The sequence below is a fragment of the Saimiri boliviensis genome, chromosome 19 (genome assembly GCF_048565385.1).
Source record: "Saimiri boliviensis isolate mSaiBol1 chromosome 19, mSaiBol1.pri, whole genome shotgun sequence".
NCBI classification, from domain to species: Eukaryota; Metazoa; Chordata; class Mammalia; order Primates; family Cebidae; genus Saimiri; species Saimiri boliviensis.
Window position 1 is genome coordinate 33,637,755 of NC_133467.1, and position 23,595 is coordinate 33,661,349.

The window sequence follows — 23,595 nt, forward strand, 5'->3', positions numbered from 1 at the left end:
CCTCCCGTTCTGACAGACACCTCAGCCCACAAGAGCCCAAGCCACATGTTCTGTCGAAAAATAAAGGAGAGCTCCTCTCCTTCAAACGTCCTCAGGCGGCCCTGAGCAGTCAGGTGTGTGCTGTTGTTCCAGAAGCGCCCACCTCCTTAGCAGCCAGCAGGGCTCCAGCTCAGGGCTGGGCCCCAAGACACACTCCAGCATCCGCCATCTTGCTTTTCAGGGCAGTTGCCTCAGGTGCAGGTTAAACTTCTGAAATGCAGTTTTTTACCCTCAGCAAAGAAAAATGAGAGAAAAGTAACCGTTTAAATTGTACAGCAGGCTGGGCGCAGTGGCTCACGCCTGTAATCCCAGCACTTTGGGAGGCCAAGGTGGGCAGATCATGAGGTCAAGAGATCGAGACCATCCTGGCCGACATGGCGAAACCCCGTCTCTACTAAAAAGGAAAAAATAAATTAGCTGGATGTGGTGGGGCGCGCCTGTAGTCCCAGCTACTCATGAGGCTGAGGCAGAAGAATTGCTTGAACCCGGGAGGTGGAGGTTACAGTGAGCTGAGGTCACACCACTGCACTCCAGCCTGGCACCTGGTGACAGAGTGAGATTCTGTCTCAAAAAAAAAAAAAAAATTGTATATCAATTCTACCCCAGTAGAATTGACTTCATTCAAACACCTAAAGCCTTGGAGTGAAATGATTTGGGATTTGTAAATCCATGACTCCCTTGGTCCATCTCTCTTTTCCCACCCACATTTCTGGGTGCCCATGGTATGCTGGTATCTGCTTAATCGCCAGCTCTCAAGGAGCAAAGAGCCCTGGTTTCAAGCATTTGCCAATTTCTGTGGTGTAAATACCCCACTTTGGCTGATTTCCAGCTACCCACATGATGATTGTGAATATAGAGTTGGGAGGAGGTGCACAAAACCAGCTCACAAGTGGGTTCCAGCTGGCTCCAGCACACACTGTCTGTGGGTGGATCTAACTTTTAAATGTGAAGGACGCTTTCGGCCGGAACTGCCATCTTCCAGTAATTGCCAAAATGACGAACACAAAGGGAAAGAGGAGAGGCACTTGATACACGTTCTCTAGGCCTTTTAGAAAACATGGAGTTGTTCCTTTGGCCACATATATGCGAATCTATAAGAAAGGTGATATTGCAGACATCAAGGGAATGGGTACTGTTCAAAAAGGAATGCCCCACAAATGTTATCATGGCAAAACTGGAAGGGTCTACAACATTCCCCAGCATGCTGTTGGCATTGTTGTAAACAAACAAGTTAAGGGCAAGATTCTTGCCAAGAGAATTAATGTGCATACTGAGCACATCAAGCACTCTAAGAGCCAAGATCGCTTCCTAAAACATGTGAAGGAAAATGATCAGAAAAAGAAAGAAGCCAAAGAGAAAGGTACCTGGATCCAACTGAAGCGCCAGCCTGCTCCACCCAGAGAAGCGCATTGTGTGAGAACCAGTGGGAAGGAGCCTGAGCAGCTGGAACCTACTCCCTATGAATTCATGGCATAATAGGTGTTAAAAAAAAAAATAAAAGACCTCTGGACTGTTAAAAAATAAACAAATAAAAATAAAAAATAAAAAATAAATGTGAAGGACACATTTTTCACATAGCATGGCCCTCAACACCAGACAGCCATTTCATCAGGAAGAAAATGCAGTCTCTTCTAAAGCAGGAGAAACTCTAAGGGTTTCACAAGAGTTACTTATTTTTCTATTTTTAAAATGTTTTTTAATTTAACTGACAAACTTATGTATAAATATTGTATACAACATGTTTGTAAATACATGGACATTGTAGACAGCTACATCTAATTAACATATACGTTACCTCACATACTCATCTTTTTTTGTATGATGAGAACACTTAAAATCTACTTTCTTGTAAATTTCCAAGAAGGCAGTGTGTTACTATTAGCTATCGTCACCATGTTTTACAGAAGATGTCTTGGGCTTATTCTTCTGATCTAACTGAAATTGTGTATGCTTTGCCCAGCCCCTCCTCCCACTCCCCTGCCTCTGGGAATCACGATTCTACTGTCTACGTCTATGACTTCGACTTTTTAAGAGTTCATAAATAAGTGAGGTCATGAGGTATTTTTCTTTCTATGCTGGCTTATCTCACTTAACATCAAGTCCTCCAAGTTCATCCATGCTGTGATAAATGACAGAACTTCCTTCTTTCTAGTGGCTAAATAGTATTCCACAGTGTTTATAGCAGGCGTCCCCAAACGTTTTACAAAGGGGGTCAGTTCACTGTCCCTCAGACTGTTGGAGGGCCGCCACATACTGTGCTCCTCTCGCTGACCACCAGTGAAAGAGGTGCCCCTTCCTGAAGTGCAGTGGGGGCCGGATAAATGGCCTCAGGGCCTGTGGGCCGTAGTTTGGGGACGCCTGGTTTATAGACTACATTTTCTTTTCTTTTTTTTTTTTTTTTTTTTTTTTTTGAGACAGAGTTTCGCTCTTGTTACCCAGGCTGGAGTGCAATGGCGCGATCTTGGCTCACCGCAACCTCCTGCCTCCTGGGTTCAGGCAATTCTCCTGCCTTAGCCTCCTGAGTAGCTGGGATTACAGGCACGCGCCACCATGCCCAGCTAATTTTTTGTATTTTTAGTAGAGACGGGGTTTCACTATGTTGACAAGGATGGTCTCGATCTCTTGACCTCGTGATCCACCCGCCTCGGCCTCCCGAAGTGCTGGGATTACAGGCTTGAGCCATAGACCGCATTTTCTACATCTGTTCATCAGCTGACGCACACTTAGATTGATTCCCTGCAATAAGCAGGGAAGTGCAGATATCTTATGAACGTGCTAATTTCATTTCCTTTGGACATACACCCAGAAGTGGGATTGCTGGATCATATGATAGTTCTGTTTTTAATTTTTCGAGGAACCTCCGTGCTGTTTTCCGTAATGGCTGTACTAATTTACATCCCCACCAAGAGAGTACTCGGGTTCTGTTTTTCCACATCTCATCAACACTTGCTATCTTGCATCTTTTTGATAACAGTCATTCTAATAGCTGTGGGGTGATATCTCACTGGTGTTGATTTGCATTTCCCCGCTGATTAGGGACTTTGAGCATTTTTTCATGTATTCGTTGGCCATTCGTATGTTTTCCTCTGAAAAATGTCTGTTCGGATCCTTTGCCTATTTTTTAATCAGATTCTTTGTTTTCTTATTATTGGGTTGTTTGAGTTCCTTATATATTTTGGATAATCCCTTATCAGATGCATGGTTTCCGTAGATTGTGTCTTCATTCACTCTGTCAATTGTTTCCATGGCTGAGCAGAGGCCTTTTAGTTTCATATAATCCTATTTATTTCTTTTTGCTTTTGTTTTCTTCTAGTAATTTTATAATTTCATTTCTTAATTAAGTCTTTAATTGATTTTGAGTTGGTTTTTGCACGTGGTGTGAGACAAAGGTCCATTTTCATTCTTCTGCATGTCAAAACCCAGTTGTTCCAACACCAGAATAATTTTTAACGGTATTTAACTTCTACCTTAAAACTTAATTCTTCCCTCCAGTAACCAAAGGGAAGGCATGGTTACTCCTCACCCACCCATCTTCTTCACTAGGCTGTACACACCCAGGCTTAAGGGAATTCCCCCTTCTACCTCCCTACCAGACTAAAATTTGAGGGCATAAAATAACTTTATCTTTGGGAGCCCAGCATGCTTGGGACGTGGGATCCAGCAGGACGTTGATTTCATTCCTGCTTCTGCTATTAAGTTCTGTCATCCAGCGGCTCCTCAATGGCCTCATCTGGGAAATGGGATAATACCTCCTCTGCAGGGTTGCTGGGAGGATCTAAATAGATACAAGAGAGCCTTACACACACAGCCTAACACACAACAGGGCAACTCCTACTCCCTCCCTCCCCCGTTCTTCCCAGGAGAGACAGAGCTGAGCCATAATCGGGCAATGTCGCCACTTAGTGGCTGCGCTCAGAATTGCCCAAAAGACCAGCAGTTCCTGAATTTGAGGAAAACAGGGAAGCACTTAGAGGTGTTGGGTTTCTGAGAGGCCATTTGGCATTAGGGAAAGTGACTGGACACTGGCACCCGGAAAAGCAGGTTCAGGTCCCAGCCTTGCAAAATATTAGCTGTTTGACCCTAATCAAGACATGTAACTTCTCTAAGCCTCAGTTTCTTCACCTGTAAAATGGGGACAGTAATTTCAACCTCATTAGATAAATGCTTAGAAAGTACTTGTTGCCCTTGCTCCTGACTCTCTTCCAGCCCCTCTCCCCTCCCTGATAAACATCGGCTTCCTGATTCCTGACCCCTTGGTAGTTCCCTTGGCCACATCTTTTGAACTTCATTTTTCAGATATGTAACCTAATTTCCCCCCAAACCCTTTACCCCTCATAGGAAGAACCTCAAAGTCTACAGTCTTATCCTCAGTACTTAAAACTCTGGGTTCTTACGCTATTTAGTAACAGACCCCCGGTGATACATTTATGGTTACAAAATTATGTTGACCATGATCTATAAAGCAGTAAACCAAGATACTCCCCATTAATAAGAGAGTATCTTCCAAATAACAAGGGCTCTTCTGGACACAGACTCTGAGACCATTAGGGTGAGGGACTGTTTCCCCCACATTCAGGAACACCCCGAGACTCCGTGACCCGGGCTGCAAACACCTCCCTGGTGGGAGGATGCCTGTGACCCTCGTCCCGAGGACACGTGCCCACCAGCCTCGCTTCCATGCTGACCAGTGCCTTCCGAGTATCAAGCCCTCCCCAGATAGGCCGAAGCCTTAGTCGGCTGGCCTGGGAAAGCCTGGGCTTTAGAACCGCACAGAATTGGGTCTGAATCTCATTTTCCATTTATTATCTAAGTAACACTAGACAGATTGCTGAACTTGCCTGAGCTGGGAGCTCATCACAATGTGGCACAAGCACCCACTTCAGAGAGTGTCTGTGTTTAGTAAGTGAGGCCCTGTGCATGCCCAGTGAGCTCCCCTGCAGATGCTCAGCCTATGCTCCTATTTCATTCTGAACCCAGCATCTAGGAGACCCTTCCTCCATTATGAAGGTACTGACTTTACCACCAGACCGCAGTCTAGGGCGTCCCCTTGTGGCTCTGCATTTTCCAATTTTTCTTTCAAAATAGAACTATTGGACTGGCTCAGGGCTCACACCTGCATTCCCAGCACTTTGGGAGACAGAGGCAGGAGGATGGCTTGAGTCCAGGAGTTTGAAACCAGCGTAGGCAACACAATGAGACCTCATCTCTACCAGAAAACAATCTAAACATTATCTGGGCGTGGTGGTGCACACCTTGTGGTCCTAGTTACTTGGTAGGCTGAGGTGGGAGGATCGCTTGAGCCAGGGAGGTTGAGGCATTGGTAAGCCCTGATAGCACCACTGCACTCCAGTGCCAACAGAGGGAGACACTGTCTCAAAAAAAAAAAAAAAAAAAAATGTCCTTGAGGATAGGAAATGCCCAAGGATAGATAACATGCTAATTCTTTTTGTCAACTTATTTCTGCATTTTAAAGCATGAACCACTGAAACCCATGTACAATGAAAGAACCTTTTAAAAGTGTATATTTAGAACACTTCCCTCCACACCCCCAGTGGATCCTTCACTCATCAGAAAGAAATGTCATTAAACCTAGGCAAATTGGTAAGCTGAATAAATTATATATTTGTGTCCAAATGACTAGAAAAAACAGGTTATGAAAAAGGCAATTTTTTCAAACAAGTGTTAGAAAACTGTGGGGTAACTGAACAAACGTTTGCCCAGGGTCGCAGTACTGGGTAGAGTTGAGTGTGTGGCACGATCCCAAGCGCCTCACCAACCAAAATACCAGTCAGAGATAAGACCGTGCTAGTAATGACACAGAGGGCCTCACTCCTGTCTGGGATTTGGTAAGAACGTCCTGTTCTTGCCAGGACCCCCACTTGGTGCCAGCTCCCTCAAGGAGTGGGTGCTTTCTCCCCCACTGGCCTCCAGAGACCTTCAGACCCCAAAAATGATGTTGGCTGCTATTGTCAAAGTCCTCAAAAACTCCTTACATGTCGAGGGACTCAGAAAGAGCTACTCTCATCGTGTTCATGAAAACAGAACCACCATCTGCAGACCCAGCTGTGAATTCTTGACCCCGTGTAGCCCTATTGAACAAGATTTTAGATGAAGTCCAGTCCACCCAAGGATCAGACAGAATCTACAGACAACTGAGCCCCTGATAACAGTTCCATCAACCATGGACCATATTAGGACCCAGTCGAAGCCACATAACCTGTCTCCAACCCCACTGAACTTAGACCCCAGAAGCAATGCTATAAGCCTGGGGATCAAAGAAGAGATGGTCTTTAGCTTCCAAAAACAGTCTGTAAAAGCTGAAAGATGTATTTGCTTCTTCCAGTGCACCAACACAAATGCCAGGGACGTGGACGATAGTGTATCAGACTACCCAGAAGTCTCCACTTATCTCCTATCTGGCACTTGGTGACACACACATTCTGCTCTTGCCTTCCTTTAATTCACCAAAACATTACCAGCATTAGGCAGTTGTGTGTAATTAACTTACCGAAATTCCTGTGGTTGCGGTTTGTGCCCACGTACGTGTTTACGCCTTAGCACAGGCTGGCTGGGATGTCAAAAATGAGGTTAGAGGTCTGGATTTTCAAAACGTCCCTGATGTTTTGCCAGCATGGAATATTCATTTGCTGCCTCTCTCCAGGGTTCCTGGCTTCCAGCCACAGGGCCGGTTCTCTCTGAAGGCTTGGCTTTTGCATTCCCCTTCCTTACAAATAGTGTTCATGGCCAAGCACTTCTCAAAGAAGTTGATTGTGGAGAGCTGTAGACATGGGGCGGGGTGCATATGAGGCTTCATCCCCATTGCCCTGAGATGAGCTGCCCAGATTTAGATGCCACATCAGAAGGAGTGTGTAACTCTAGAACTCGTGGACTGCCTTTTGCAGTAACTTCCTCATTACCACATAGGGTAGTGAGACTCAAGCCAATCCTGAATATTCTTTCTCCCAGAAATTTGCAGAGCAGTTCTGGGTGAGAGCAGAGTGCACTCGAGTTGACGTGCTTGGGGCCACATCGTGGGATGGGAGAGTGGCTGTGATAGCAGTGATGAGTCATGAGCTTATGGTCAGGAGTCCAGACCCTGCCCCTTGATTAGCTGTGTGACCTTTCACAGGTCACATTTCACAGGGGTTTGGGTTTCACAGCCATTAAATGGGTTTAATACTCAGAAACCTGACTACCTTGAGGTGGTCATAGATCAGGCCTGCAGCTCCAGCCTTGGGGTATTCTGCTTGGGCAGCCACCAGGGAAGACTGCTTGAGGAGAAGGAGGCAGTGCCTTGGGGTTAGGAAGATGGGGCTGCTCCCTCAGAGTAATGGGAGGGGGAGTTCTTGAATGTCCTGGGGTATCCAGGTCAGGAGAGAAGAGGACATGACCTGAGCCTCCGCAGATGCTGGTGAGTTTCAGGCTGCTGAGGCTGTGGCAGAGGGAGTGTTCCGTTCTCTGCCCCACCCCTTTGAAATACCAGGAGCAGAGCTGACACAGGCTGAAAGGGAAACTTCTAGTTGTGATACAGCCAAGAGCCTGTCAGCTTCTGTAGGGGATTTCCCTTACCCTGAGTGTAGAGAGGTGATGAGCACCAGCAGCTGAGAAACCATAGAGCCGCCTGCACAGGTAAATGCTGATATTTGCATTGGAGACGGGGGGCATTAACGCTCTCCAAAGGAGATTTGTTGTTTTGCTTATAGTTTCTTACCCAGGCAGCTGTGAGTTGAAGTTTTTGAAAAATCAAAAAAGAAATTTAACTTATTATATGGGGTAGGGACAAAGGAAAGTCACCAAGTTTAGGAAGGACATAGCCCAGCCTTGCTGTAAGTGGTTGACTTCTGTGCCTGACCGTAGGCTGACACTGGTGACCAGGGCCACCTGGGGCACAGCTGTGAACCCAGGGAAGCAGGTAAGTGTCAGGGGAGGGTGTGTGAGAGAACACCAAGCTGGCTGTGCCCGAGAGAAAGGGGTCTGTCTAATGCACTGCAAGGAACATCACAGAATGAGGTCGTACCTTTATTTCTTCTGCAATTACGTATCCACTGAATGCGATACTGTAGGGACTGGGAGGGGATGAAAGAGCTGAATGGCTTTCTCTAGACTTGTGGGCCGTCTCCCCAGTATCCCCAGTAGTAACTTGCTGGCCCTGCCCTTGAAGCGGGGAAGAGTGTGAAGGGCTCTCGTGCTGAAGCCTGTCCTCATTTCTCACCTCGTCCTCTCTTCTGTTTCTGCTGCAGCTGAACAGGCCAGCGGGCAGCGTGCCATGGGGTCCCACTCCAAGAACCGGGTCTTCTGCTGGGCCTCTGGGCTCCTGGTATTCATCAGTCTCTTCCTCAGTGAGTGGCATGGTCCCTGGGAAGGGAGGGCAATGGATGGCGGGGCTGGGCTAGCTGGGCCCTGACCACCAGGTGGGCTGTTTAGCTTCTGATGTCTTTGGGCAACAAAAGAGAAAAACACTCTGTTGTGATTACAAATGCAGCAAATTTGGTTGGAGTCATGAGGTGGAAGATATGGAAAGTCCTTTTGGTGGTGAGGAGGCTGGGAACTCTGAGCCAGGGCTGTCTTGGCTGCACTGAAAGAACCGTCATCCACTGCCTGGGCCTAGGGTGGATCTCCACGCAAATCATCACAAAGGAGAAAGCCCTTAGGAGTCTCAATCTTTTTTTTTTTTCAAGACGGAGTTTAACTCGTTACCCAGGCTGGAGTGCAATGGCGCAATCTTGGCTCACCGCAACCTCCGCCTCCTGGGTTCAGGCAATTCTCCTGCCTCAGCCTCCTGAGTAACTTGGACTACAGGCATGCGCCACCATGCCCAGCTAATTTTTTGTATTTTTAGTAGAGACGGGGTTTCACCATGTTGACCAGGATGGTCTCGATCTCTTGACCTCATGATTCACCCGCCTCAGCCTCCCAAAGTGCTGGGATTACAGGCGTGAGCCACCGCACCCGGCCAGGAGTCTCAATCTTAAAATTGTGTTTGTAGTTTGCATTCGTGTTCATTTTAAAAATTCAAAAGAACGTATCTTTGTGTAAAATGTGTCTATCGCAGGCGCCCTTCACAGCCCTGTGAGTTGCCTTTTCCTCCACTAGGAAATGCTGCTCAGATCCTCAGATGAAACCCTGTTAATCACATCACTGTTCTAGGAAAAACCCTGGAAAGAGACAGGAGGGGCCTATCGATTCAGGAACAATTGGACAAGCTGAGAAATATCATATCGTGGCATATATAGAGGCTGACAAAAACAAATGTTCTAGTTATCTGGAAGGAATGTTCAACTTCCGTGAAGTCAGGTGCCTAGATTCCCATCGGCAAGACTCAGGAAACTGAATACAATACAATCTTCACTTTATACAAGGAAAGGCAGCCACCATAATTTAAGTATTTATGCATCTACATGTTTCTAAGACTACGTTAAAAATGTGGAAGGAATCAGTAGATTGCCAACATGGGCTACAGGAGGGTATAACATTGAGGAGGACACAGAGGGAGAAAGTAGAGAACAAAGAAAGTTAAGTGAAAAGCGAACTGAAAGAAAAACTGTCCTAATCTAGGCTGTATATCACATTCATTATTTTATGAACAATTATATGGTTGCATGTATAGTAAAATTACATTTTAAAATGAGAAAATAAGATCTAGTGCATATGAATTTTGATGGAAGCTGTTCTTGTTATAATTTTTGGATTTTATATCCACTAATTGAACTTGCAGGGAATTATATGAAATCTAATGGATTAGAGAGCACTTGCAACACAGGAGGTCTTGAAGGAACAATGAGCTTTGCAATAGAAAGGGGTTAGAACCCCTTTTTATCAACAGCAAAATACAGGCTTTCTCCACTTCTATAATGTTGTTTACCTGGAAATATGTCTAACTGTGTAGAGTTTTCTCTATAGGCACTGGAGTTGGAGGAGTCCTAAAGAAAGAAAAAGAAGGAGGGAAGGGAGGGAGAGAGGGAGGGAGGTGTTCCTGTGTTAGTTTGCTGAGAATAATAGTTTCCAGCTTCATGCATGTCCCTGCAAAGGACATGAACTCATCCTTATAGCTGCAGGGTCTTCCATAGTGTATATGTGCCACATTTTTTTTTTTTTTTTTTTTTTTTGTCCAGTCTATCATTGACAGACATTTGGGCTGGTTCCAAGTCCTTGCTATTGTGAACAGTGCTACAATACATATGTGTGCATGTGTCTTTATAGTAGAATGATTTATAATCCTTTGGGTATATACCCAATAATAAGATTGCTGGGTCAAATGGTATTTCTGGTTCTAGATCCTTGAGGAATTGTCACACTGTCTTCCACAATCGTTGAACTAATTTACACTCCCACCAACAATGTAAAAGCCTTCCTATTTGTCCACATTCTCTCCAGCATCTGTTGTTTCCTGACTTTTTAATGATCGCCATTCTAACTAGCGTGAGATGGTATCTCACCGTGGTTTCGATTGGCATTTCAAAACCACATTTTTCCAAACCACATTCTCACTGTTTTTCTGATGACCAGTAACTAGCTTTTTTTTTTCATGTTTGCGGGCAGCATAAATGTCTTCTTTTGAGAAGTGTCTGTTCATATCCTTCGCCAACTTTTTGATGGAATTGTTTTTTTCTTGTAAATTTGTTTAAGTTCTTTGTAGATTTTGGATCTTAACCCTTTTCCAGATGGGTAGATTGCAAAAATTTTCTCCCATTCTGTAGGTTGTCTGTTCACTCTGATCTCTGATGATCATTTCTTTTGCTGTGCAGAAGCTCTTTGGTTGAATTAGATCAGATTTGTGAATTTTGGCTTTTGTTGCCATTTCTTTTGGTGTTTTAATCATGAAGTCTTTGCCTGCGCCTATGTCCTGAATGTTATGGTCTAGGTCTTCTTCTGGGTTTTTATGGTTTTAGGTCTTACATTTGAGTCTTCAATCCATCTTGAGTTAATTTTTGTATAAGGTGTAAGGAAGGGGTCCAGTCTCAGTTTTCTGCGTATGGCTAGCCAGTTTTCCTAACACCATTATTGAATAGGAAATCCTTTTCCCATTGCTTGTTTTTGTCAGGTTTGTTGAAGATCAGATGGTTGTGGATGTATGGTGTCATTTAAAGTAGTTTTTTCTAATTCTGTTAAAAAAAAACGATTGTAAAGCCGGGCGCGGTGGCTCAAGCCTGTAATCCCAGCACTTTGGGAGGCCGAGGCGGGTGGATGACGAGGTCGAGAGATCAAGACCATCCTGGTCAACATGGTGAAACCCCGTCTCTACTAAAAAATACAAAAAAATTACCTGGGCATGGTGGCGCGTGCCTGTAATCCCAGCTACTCAGGAGGCTGAGGCAGGAGAATTGCCTGAACCCAGGAGGCGGAGGTTGCGGTGAGCCGAGATCGCGCCATTGCACTCCAGCCTGGGTAACAAGAGTGAAACTCCGTCTCAAAATAAAAAAAAAAAAAAAAAAAAAAAAAAAACCGATTGTAGCTTGATGAGGATAGCGTTGAATCTATAAATTACTTTGGACAGTATGGCCATTTTCACAATATTGATTCTTTCTATCCATGAGAATGGAGTGTTTTTCTATTTGTTTGTGTCCTCTCTTATTTCCTTGAGCAGTGGTTTGTAGTTCTCCTTGAAGAGGTCATTCATGTCCCTTGTGAGTTGTATTCTTAGGTATTTTATTCTCTTTATAGCAGTTGTGAATGGGAGTTCACTCATGATTGGGCTCTCTGTCTATTACTGGTGTACAGGAATGCTTGTGATTTTTGCACATTAATTATGTATCCTGAGACTTTGCTGAAGTTTATCAGCTTAAAGATTTTTTGGCTGAGATGATGGGGTCTTATAAATATACAATCACGTCATGACTATTTGACTTCCTCTTTTCCTATTTGAATACCCTTTATTTCTTTTTCTTGCCTGATTGCCCTGTCCAGAACTTCCAATACTATCTTGAATAGGAATGGTGAGAGAGGACATTTTTGTCTTGTGCTGATTTTCAAAGGGAATGCTTCCAGCTTATGCTAATTCAGTATGATATTAGCTGTGGGTTTGTCATAAATAGCTCTTATTATTTTGAAATACGTTCCATCAATACCTAGTTTATTGAGAGTTTTTAGCATGAAGGGGTGTTGAATTTTATTGAAGGTCTTTTCTGCATCTATTGAAATAACCACGTGTTTTTTGTCATTGGTTCTGTTTGTGTGATAGAGTACGTTTATTGATTTGCATATGTTGAATCACCCTTGTCTCCCAGGGATAAAGCTGACTTGATTGTGGTGGATAAGCTTTTGGATGTGTTGCTGTATCTGGTTTGCCAATATTTTATTGAGGGTTTTCTCATTGATGTTCATCAGGGATATTGGCCTAAAATTTTATTTTATTTTTGTTATGTCTCTGCCAAGTTTTGGTATCAGGATGATGCTGGCCTCATAAAATGAGTTAGGGAGGAGTCCCTCCTTTTCTATTATTTGGTATAGTTTCAGAAAGAATGGTACCAACTCCTCTTTGTACCTCTGTAGAATTCAGCTGTGAATCTGTCTGATCCTGGGCTTTTTATTACTATTACTATTATTATTATTATTATTATTTTGGTTGGTAGGCTATTAATTACTGCCTCCATTTCAGATCTTGTTATTGGTCTATTCGGGGATTCAACTTCTTACTGATTTAGTCTTGGGAGGGTGTATATGTCCAGGAATTTATCTATTTATTCTAGATTTTCTAGTTTATTTGCACAGAGGTGTTTATAGTATTCTCTGACGGCAGTTTGTACTTCTGTGGACTCAGAGGTGATATCCTCTTTATCATTTTTATTGTGTCTATTTGATTCTTTTTTCTTTTATTCTTTATTAGTCTGGCTAGTGGTCTATCTATTTGGTTAACCTTTTCAAAGAACCACCTCCTGCATTAACTGATTTTTTTGAAGTTTTTTTTTTGTTTTGTTTTGTTTTGTTTTGTTTTGTTTTGTTTTTTGGTGTATCTTTCTCCTTCAGTTCTGCTTTGATGTTAGTCATTTCTTTTCTTTAACCAGCTTTTGAATTTGTTTGCTCTTGCTTCTCTAGTTCTTTTAACTGTGATGTTAGGGTGTTGATTTTAGATCTTTTCTGCTCTCTCCTGTGGGCATTTACTGCTATAAATTTCCCTCTAAACACTGCTTTAGCTGTGTCCCAGAGTTTCTGGTACATTGTGTCTTTGTTCTCATTGGTTTCAAAAGACGTATTTATTTCTGCCTTAATTTTGTTCTTTATCCAGTAGTCATTCAGGAGCAGGTTGCTCAGTTTCCATGTAGTTGTGCAGTTTTGAGTGAGTTTCTTAATCCTGAGTTCTAATTTGATTGAACTGTGATCTGAGAGACTGTTTGTTTCAATTTCCATTCTTTTGCATTTGCTGAGGAGTGTTTTATTTCCAATTATGTCGTCGATTTTAGAATAAGTTTGATGTGGTAATGAGAAGAATGTATATTCTGTTGATTTGGGGTGGAGAGCTCTGTAGATGTCTGTCAGGACCGCGTGGTCCAGAGCTGAGTTCAAATCCTGAAAATCCTTGTTAATTTTCTGTCTAATATTGACAGTGGGGTGTTACAGTCTCCCACTATTATTGTGTGGGAGTCTAAGTCTCTTTGTAGGTCTCTAAGAATTTGCTTTATGAATCGGGATGTTCTTGTACTGGATGCATATATATTTAGGATAGTTAGCTCTTCTTGTTGCATTGATCTTGTTACCATTATGTAATGCCCTTCTTTGTCTCTTTTGATCTTCATTGGTTTAAAGTGTGTTTTATCAGAGGCTAGGATTGCAACCCTTCCTTTTTTTTTTCTTTCCATTTGCTTGGTAAATCTTCCTCCATCCTTTTATTTTGAGCCCATGTGTGTTTTTGCACATGAGATGTGTCTCCGAATACAGCACACCAATGGGTCTTGACTCTTTATCCAATTTGCCAGTCTATGTCTTTTAATTGGGCCATTTATTTAAGGTTAATATTATTATGTGTTAATTTGATCCTGTCATTATGATGCTAGCTGGTTATTTTGCACATGAGTTCACGCAGTTTCTTCACAATGTTGACGGTCTTTAAAGTTTGGTATGTTTTTGGAGTGGCTGGTACTGGTTTTTCCTTTCCCTATTTAGTGCTTCCTTCAGGAGCTCTTGTAAGGCAGGCCAGGTGGTAACAAAGTCTCTCAGCTTTTGCTTGTCTGTAAAGGATTTTATTTTTCCTTCACTTTTAAAGCTTAGTTTGGCAGGATATGCTGTTCTAGGTTGAAAACTCTTTCCTTTAATAATGTTAAATATTGGCCTCCACTCTCTTCTGCCTTGTAGGCTTTCTGCAGAGAGATCCACTATTAGTCTGATGGGCTTCCCTTTGTGGGTAACCCAACCTTCCTCTCTAGCTGCCCTTAACATTTTTTCCTTCATTTCAACCTTGGTGAATCTGATGATTATGTATCTTGAGGTTGTTCTTCTCAAGGAGTATTTTTATGGTGTTCTCTGTATTTCCTGAATTTGAATGTTGGCCCGTCTTGCTTGGTAGGGGAAGTTCTTCTGCATAATATCCTGAGGAGTGTTTTCCAACTTGGTTCCATTCTCCCTGCCACTTTCAGGTACACCGATCAAACACAGGTTTCATCTTTTCACATAGATCCATATTACCTGGAGGCTTTGTTCATTCCTTTTCACTCTTTTTGTCTAATCTTGTCTTCATGCTTTATTTCATTCAGTTGATCTTCAGTCTCTAATATCCTTTCTTCTGCTTGATCAACTCAGCCATTGATACTTATCAATGCTTCACAAAGTTCTCGTGCTGTGTTTTCAACTCCATCAGGTAATTAAATTCTTCTCTAAATGCTATTCTAGTCACCAATTCCTCTAACATTTTCTCCAGGTTCTTAGCTTCCACACATTGGGTTAGAACATGCTCCTTTAGCTTGCAGGAATTTATTATTACTCACCTTCTGAAGGCCACTTCTGTCAATTTGTCAAACTCATTCTCCATCCAGTTTTATTCTCTTGCTGGTGAGGAGTTATGATCACTTGGAGGAGAAGAGGCATTCTGGTTCTTGGAATTTTCAGACTTTTGTCCTGTTTTTTCTTTATTTTCGTGGATTTATCTACCTTTCATCTTTGATATTGGTGACCTTCAGATGAGGATTCTGTATGGATGTCCTTTTTCTTGAGGTTAATGCTATCTTTTTCTGTTTGTTAGTTTTTCTTCTAACAGTCAGGCTCTTCTGCTGCAGGTCTGATGGAGTTTGCTGGAGATTTCTTTGCCTGGGTATCACCAATGGAGGTTCCAAATTCTCTTTGCCTGGGTCCCACCAATGGAGGTTGCAGAACAGTAATAGCAAAGATTGCTTCCTGTTCCTTCCTCTGTAAGCTTCATCTCAGAGGGGCACCCACCAGATGCTAGCTGGAGCTCTCCTGTATGAGGTGTCTGTCAATCCCTGCTGCAAGGTGTCTCTCAGCCAGGAGGCATGGTGGTCAGGGACCAACTTGAGGAGACAATCTGTCCCTTAGCAGAGCTCAAGCACTGTGCTGGGAGATCCACTGCTGTCTTCAGAGGTGGCAGGCAGGAACATTTAAGCCTGCTCAAGCTGTGCCCACAGCTGCCCATTCCTTCAGGTGCTGTGCCCCAGGGAGATGGGCATTTTATCTGAAAGCCTCTGACTGGGACTGCTGTCTTTCTTTCAGAGATGCCTAGCCTAAAGAGGAGGAATCTAGAGAGGCAGTCTGGCTATAGCAGCTTTGTCAAGCTGCAGTGGGATCTGCCTAGTTTGACCTTTCCAGTGGCTTTGTTTACACTGTGAGGGAAAAAACATCTACTCAAGCCTCAGTAATGGCAGGCACTCCTCCCCACACCAAGCTTGAGTGTCCCAGGTCAACTTCAGATTGCTGTGCTGGCAGCAAGAATTTCAAACCAGTAGATCTTAGCTTGCTGGGCTCTGTGGAGGTGGGATCCTCCGAGCTAGATCACTTGGCTCCCTGGCTTTCATCCCTTTTCCAGGAGAGTGAACCATTTTGTCTTGCTGATGTTCCAGGTGTCACTAGGATATGAAAAAAAAAAAAAAAAAACTCCTGCAGCTAGCTCAGTGTCTGCCCAAATGGGCGCCCAGTTTTGTGCTTGAAACGCTGGGCTCTGGTGGCATAGGAACCCAAGGGAATCTCCTGGGCTGGGGTTGCAACAACGATGGGAAAAGCATAGTACCTGGACCGGAAACACCATCCTGCATAGCAGGGTCCTTCATGGCTTCCCTTGGCTAGGGGAGGGAGTTTCCCAAACCCTTGTGCTTGCAGATCACCCTCCAAGGGCTGCAATCATTGTCTAACCACTGTCAGTGAGATGAGCTGGGTGCCTCAGTTAGAAATGCAGAAATCACCTGCCTTCTGCATTAATCTCACTGGGAGCTGCAGACCAGAGCTGTTCCTGTTTGGCCATATTTCTCCCTGTCTCTCTTGCTCTTGCTCTGACCATGTAATACGCTGGCTCTCCTTTGCCTTCCAGTATGACTGTGAGCTTCCTGAGGCCCCCACCAGGAGCAGATGCGGGCTCTACACTTCTGTACAGCCTGCAGAACTGTGAGCCAATTAGATATCTTTTCTTTATAAATTACCTAGTGTTAGGTATTTCTTTATAGCAATGCAAAAATGGACTGACAAACCCATTAACCCACTAATGTGGATCCTAAAGGCCTGTGGCCCTGGTGCTAAGGGGTGCTGAGCCTCAGGTGGGGTCTAGTCCCTTGAGGGAGCTGAAGGGAGGGGGTGAGGCCTAGCCCAAAGGAGGGGCCTGGTGAACTGAGCTAGTGTATAACTGGAAACAAATATTTGAAACGCTTCTACATCTAAGGATTGGCATGAGCTATTTGCTTTCAGTGAGAGCCAGGGATGGGTATAAGGACAGCAGAATGGCACAGGCTTGAAATGGGGAGGAATTCACTCATTAGAGAGAACACTGGGTACCCTGCCACCCAGAAACAAACCCAGATGGACCTGGTCCAGATTGGTCCCATCCTGGTCCCCAGGAAGGACAGAGGTCTCTGGGTTCATTGTGGCTGTTCCTGGTGGGCAATAAAGGGCTCAGAGGGAGGCAGAGCTGAGGCAGCTGTGCCCACTGGTCAGGGCTCTGTGGGAGATGGCAACTGAGGGAGACTAATCAGGGACCTGACGGGCATTGCATAGGGAGGTGCTTTCTTGGTGGCAGGGACACCGTGCCACTAAACAGTCCATCTGCTCCCCCACACTTTCAGCCCCTGGCAGTTAGCAGGGTCTCCTGACTAGTTCTGTCCAGAAAATGTGGGCAGAGATTACCCCACTTCTGCAGTGCAGTGAACACCCTGCAGGTGCCTCTCTGGTCTCCTCCTTTCCCTGCCGTGGAGGCTGAGGAGGCTGTGGGTTCCATATAGAGCTTCTACAAGGTATAGAGCCCTCACCCATGAGTGACATGACCCTTCCTTCCCTATCTCTTGTGGGACATGTAGTGTGAGTAATATACAAACTTCTCTTGTTCTTAGGCTCTGACTTTTGTAATTGTTTGTTGCCACAGGACAACCTGTCTAATTCACTTCCCGTCCTATCCTGCCCCTATCCTATCCTGACTAGTTCCCCTTCTAGAAGAAAAGGCAAAGGAAAGCAACCTTCATTTTTGCCTTAGTTATGTCTTGTTGTGTGAGCTGTTACCCTAGAACTCAGGGCCTTAACACAATAAGGGATCTTGTCTCACAGTTTATGAAGATCAGAATCCAGATGTGGTTCAGCTGGGTCCTGTGGCTTAGGTATGCAGAGACTGGAATGAAGGTGTTGGCTGAGGCTGCCCCCAGCTCCCTGCCATGTGGGCCTCTCCACAGAGCAGCTCACAACGTGGTAGCTGGCTTCATCATCAGCCTGAGCAGGAGAGAGTGATGGAGACAGAGGGTGTGAGCCAGACAGAAGGGACACTCCATCACTTTTGCTGCATTTACAAGTAATCAGTGCAGCCCATACTCCAGGGAGGGCATCACACAGGGCTGTGCACACAGTGGGGAGGCATCCTTGGGAGCCACGTGCAGTTATGCACTTAGCATATGTCAGAAAATCTGCTAGGTGCTTTTGATCTAGGATCTTATTTGATCCTTACTGTCACTATGGGGAAGGTGAGAAAACTGAAGATCAGGGGAGTTCGGGACCCTGTTCAAGATCACGCTCCACCAGAACCAGAACTTGATTCCAGAATTACTTCAAATCCATTATATTAGGCAGCCCTCTTAGAATCAAGGGAGGATTTGGATGGATTTCTGTCACTCTGAACCAAAGTTCTGTGTTTCTCTCATTTGTTCCTGATGAGAAAATACTCACATTTCCTGTCTTCATGCCCTAGGTGTCTGCAGCACTGAAGCCTACACTTCTGAAGCACATGGTTCTGCTTTGGAGAATTCTAGAAAACCCATTCATCTGAAGGGGATCCGAGGCGGTTCTGTCTTGTTTAATGTGATCGAGAAGCTCAGAGTAGTTGTAGGAGCCGAGCTGAAGGAGGTTTTATGGGCTTTAGGCACTGTAACAAATTACACACAGGTGCTGCAAGTCCATAGGGGAGCCGACTCTCCAATCTGGATGAGCCTCCAGGACAAGTTCAAGCAGAGGGTCCATGTGCCCAGCATGTGGTCTCTGAGGATTGAGAACCTGGCCCCTGAAGACAGTGGGCAGTACATGGCCATGATCCACTCAACTCGGGGAAAAATGCTTGGCCAGGTTTTCTACCTGACTGTCTATGGTGAGTGACACCCCTCTCCCATCCTCTGACTTCTCTGGGCTTTTTGTCCCTAGAGTGTCACTTAGGCCCCATGCAGGGTTTCATTCAGACACCAGCCTTCAGAGTCGATTTTCTCCACCAAAAATAAGACACATGAGGTCCCCAGAGATAGCAGAGCTAAGATTCACACCAGGGAATGAAACTCTTTTCGTGTTTTGGGAGAGGAAATGGAAATTTGGGAAAATAGCAATTTTTCCAGTAACATTAATCGTCCTATATATGATTAATGTTACTTAATTTGTATAGTAGTTTTTTATCACTGATGTAACAAATTGCCAAAAATTATTGGCTGAAAGCAAGAAAAATTTATTATCTCACTGCGCTGTAGGCCAGAGGTCTGACACAGTCTCCATGAGCTAAAATGAAGGTGGTGGCAGGGCTGTGTTCTTTCCGGGGGCTCCAGAAGAGAACTTGTTATTTTACCTTTTTCACATGTTAGTGGCTTTTGGCATTCCATACATGTGAGATTCCACTCATTCGTCCCCTTCTTCTCCAGAGCCTGTGCCTCATCCTGGAATCCTGGCCAAGTTACTCTCTATCACACCAGGCTTGTGTAACGTAACCCTGCAGTGCAGGGCTCCAGGGGCCACCGAGGACCTGAAAGTGACCTGGAAGAGCAAGGGCCTCCTCAGAGAGCTGGAACAGAGCGAAACACCAGGACCAGCCCTGAACCCCTGGACCCTGACTGTGAGCCTGCCCCTGTGCCAGTGCAATACCCACCTCACCTGTGTGGTCAGCAACCAGGTGGATAAGAAAGCTGCAATCTTAGATCTTAGGAAAGTATGTGTCCAAGGTGAGTGGTGAGTGTAGCTTGCAGGATAAGAGGAGCTGCTGAGCTCAGCTAGCACTAGGGTCTGAGGGTTCTGGGCTCTCTTCTCCGCCATGTGCGTTAGCACCACCTTCCACCTGCTCACCACACACAGCAGTGTGGGAGTCACATCCACCTTAGTTCTACCTTTAAACATCCCTCCTATCCATACCTTCCTCACTGCACCCCCACCATGTTCCTGCCGATGCAGACAGCAGCCTTTCAGGAGCTGTCCCACCCCATCCATCCTCCACTGAACATCCAGAGTGAGCTTTGGGGAAAGTGGGTCAAATTAGGTTGTTTCCTGTGTCATCTGTGGGATCCGGCCTTCAGTTACTTCCCCATGGAATTCAGAGCTCAGATGCTCCTCTGCCCATGTGTCTGGCCTCACCTATGCACTTCACACCAAACTACTTGCTTTTATTTCCCCAAATATGTCCTGCTTTTTGTAAGCTTCTGGGCTTCTGATGATCAGCCCTCCCACACCCAATGGCCGACACTTCCTCTTTTATTCCTTTTCAAGTATTCCTCTAAGCTACGACCGGCTTTGTGGGCACAAGACAGATGCCGTCACACAGGGTCCCACACTTCACAGGATTCCACGGTTGGTTAAAACTCTGCCATTTCTTCCTTGAAGGTTTTAGTTTTTAATCAAGGGAATTTAAATCTGCATTGCACAGTGCCCTGAAAATGATGTATCTGGTCCTGCCCTCAGGCCCCACCTCCTTAGGGAGCTCTCCATGGCACCCAACACTGAGCAGTAATGGGGTGTTTATGCCACTGTCTGCCCTGTAGACTGCAACACCTTGATGTTTTGCTTTGATCCCTGTGCCAAGCACAGCTCCTACCAGTGTCTGCTCACACTCAGTGTTCACTGAACAAATGAATGACCTGATACCCTATGTGCAGTCTGATCCTCTCCAATCCTTCCTCCCGGAGTTGCTGGGGGATCTGATGTGTCAGCATCACTTTAAATGAGCTGCCACCTCCTCCACTGACCCCCATCCTGGAGTGTTCAGCATTTAGCATGATCACAGGGCCCTCTGGGCACAGACTCCTGCCTCCCTCTGACTCTCCTTGACACAGCTTCTCCCTGCCCTGCCCCTCTTCTGCTGCAGTAGGGGGCCAGTAACTCCCAGCGCTGGTGTCTTGACACCCGTTTCCTGACCTTGGTGCTCCTATTTCCTGGAATGCCCCACCCTAAATATCTGATAATCTCACGCTCCCACCTCAAACCTCGGTTTAGCCATCACCTCCTCTGAGAGGCCCTCCCTGAAGACCTCGTACAAGGTGGAAACCTCTGTGGCAGCTGCGATCCCTCTGTCTGGCAGTTGGTATTTTCTGTCTTCCCTACTGTGTGCTGGGCTGCTGAGGACATCGTCTAGTGCATCTCAGCATCCCTGGCATCAAGCAGCAGCTCCTAACCGGTTGAATGAATGGACCTGCCATGCTCCTCCCTCTGCAGCTTCTGCACCAGGCCCCTTTCCACTTCTCCCCCTGCTTTCTCCCTGTTTCTTCTTGGCAATGCGTGTGTCAAGTTATGTCCTGCTTTAATGTTTTCTACTCTCCCCATGTGACAGAAACAGGTCCACACAAACAGGACACGGTTAGACTGCTGCCAGGCCTCCTAGGGGATGTTGTGGGTGTGCTGTTGGTCCTGGGAACTGGGCTGTATCTTTTGAAGATATGTAGGAAGAAAAAGAAGATGAAGATAAGAAGAGGCAAGTTGCATTTCTCCTTCCATATCCAGACACCTCCCCTCGCTCACTAGAACCTCAGCTTCCTTTCTCCTGAATTTTTCTCCCAGGGAGTGGACTCTGCAGAGGGATGATGCACGTGTTCTTGGCCTCAGGGTTCAAGGCAGTGGGGAGAGTTACAGGTTTCTAAGGACAGATTCAAGCTTTGATTTCCTCAGGTGGAGATCTGCAGGAGAACCATGTGTTTGATGATGATGTCAACCACTATGAAGATCTCAGGCTGCCAGTGTCTCAGAAGGACAAGGACAAGGTGAGTGCCAGGGCAAGGGCCATCCTGGGAAGTCCCAGGTCTCTCTACCCAGCATTGGGCTTCCAGTTCCAGGACCTGCCATTTCTGACCCCACCGCCTATTTATCTATGTCTGGACAATCACCAGCATTTACTAAGAAAATTTACACTTTAGAGAAATTCATAAGCAGTGCATGGCAGTGGGTACTGGCTCTGTGGGTCCCTCCAGATTCATTCTATACCTCAGCTGATCCAACAACCCTCTGTCTTTTATTCCAGGGCATTGGTGAACAATATCTAGAAAAAGAGGAGCCGCTCACTGCTGTCTACAGTGAGGTTCATTATCATTGCCCAGGCAGGGCCATTAAGATCATTCGACTGGAGGAAGCAAAAAAATCTGGCACTCCCAGGACATCTACACTCTGAGCCTGAAGCCTGCAGACCTCTGCCTTTCTTAGTGCTGGTCCAGTTTCAGCTGCCCCTTGTCTGTGTACTCTGATCTCATAGCCACTACAATTCAAGATGAGAGTTGAGAGGGGACACAGCCAAACCATATCACAGCCCCTAGGAAGATACAAGGTTAGGAACTCCAGAGACACCACAGTTGGCACATGGGCCAGGAAACTACATAGAGGGGGAGAAATCAGGGTTTTCAAACAAGGAAAGAACAGTGATACCAGGCACTTGAAGAGCCATTCAGTGAATGAGGAATCCTATTAAGAAGTGACCTTCAGTTGGAAGTATATGTATATGTATAAGTTTACTAGTATCAGAAGAAGAAACAGAACCAATAATACACACACACACACACACACACACACACACAGAGGAGAGAGAGGGAGAGAGAGAGAGAAAGAGAGAGAGAGAGAGAGAGAGAGAGAGAGAGAGGCAGGCTTGGTGAATTCAAAATATGTTATGGGAGGCCATGAGGCTGGAGAGTCAGGAAATACTTGATGATTGAGGGTAAAGGCAGTGGCTAGAATGCCAGAAGAGGCGGTGCTGCAGATGAGTCTGACGGCTGTCTCCTAGAGAAGTTTTCTTGCTCAGGGTGGTCAGCCTTGTTTTATCAAGGGCTTTAGTTGACTGAATGAGGCCTCCCAACAATGCGGAAGACAATCTGTTCTATTCAATGTCCACTGATTTAAATGCTAATCTCATCCCCAACATCCACACAGAAACATCCAGAATAATGTTTGACCATAAATCTGGGCACAATGACCCAGAAAATTCGATGGGACTTTATTCCTTTTGTGTGTGTGTGATTTCTCAGGTTTTCCAAGATACAAATAAACCTTTCTATCTTCTGACAAGCTTTAAAACATTGTTAGCAAAAACTACCAACTCTTCAAAGATTTGAAGCAATGCACCAGTAATAGGATACTTACATAAGTTTTATAATTTCTGTGTTGTTTTGGTGTGATAAATCAATTTTAGTAATTTTTCTAGAAATTTGTCATTTCATGATGATTCTTAACTTGAATAGACATTATATATTACATTTTTCTAGAGTTTTCTTGTTTTTGTTTTTCTGTTTTAAATATGAGAGGATCTTGCTGAAAGGCTAAATGATAAATTATGTGAAGATTCCAGCATCGTGAGCTATAGAACCCCATTCAACAGTCCAGTTTTTCTCAGAGTCTGTCTACCAGTTCAGTTTGTGGTTCAGCTGGTGAGACGCCATATGTTGAGGGATGTCCTCTCCCTCCACACCCTCTGCTAGAACTTGGAAATGAGGGAGATAAAATGAGTGGGTTTTTTTGTTTCTGGGAAGTGAATATAAAGCCACATACTTAGATCACAGAAGAGGTATAGAGATTCCAGCTCACACACCAGGGCACAACTCAGTCTCACAGAGGAACATGACCAAAGAAACAATATATCGATCTCAGGGTCAGGGTCGGTGGTTAGTAAGAAATAGAGCATAAAGAAAGGTGAATAGTAGAGATAGCTGACGGAGAATTCCAGGCCCCAGGCAGGTAAATCCTACAAGGAATTGAGAGCTCAGACTCTAAAAA

The 23,595-nt window shown here is 45.0% G+C and overlaps 2 protein-coding genes and 1 pseudogene across 2 annotated transcripts in view; 2 read left to right on the top strand and 1 right to left on the bottom strand.

The window, feature by feature from the left end:
- The window catches only part of LOC104652870 (SLAM family member 9-like), a 134,866-nt gene that overhangs the window by 52,472 nt on the left and 58,799 nt on the right, over positions 1 to 23,595 (bottom strand). The gene's annotated exons all lie outside the window — the stretch shown is intronic.
- Positions 860 to 1,535, top strand: LOC141582167 (large ribosomal subunit protein eL21-like; annotated as a pseudogene).
- On the top strand, positions 18,376 to 22,942 carry LOC141582166 (SLAM family member 8-like). Its single transcript, XM_074389746.1, has 4 exons — positions 18,376 to 18,748; positions 19,284 to 19,580; positions 21,511 to 21,602; positions 21,860 to 22,942. The coding sequence occupies exons 1-4, from the start codon at positions 18,589 to 18,591 to the stop codon at positions 22,004 to 22,006; spliced, it is 696 nt and encodes a 231-aa protein (XP_074245847.1). The 5' UTR covers positions 18,376 to 18,588; the 3' UTR covers positions 22,007 to 22,942.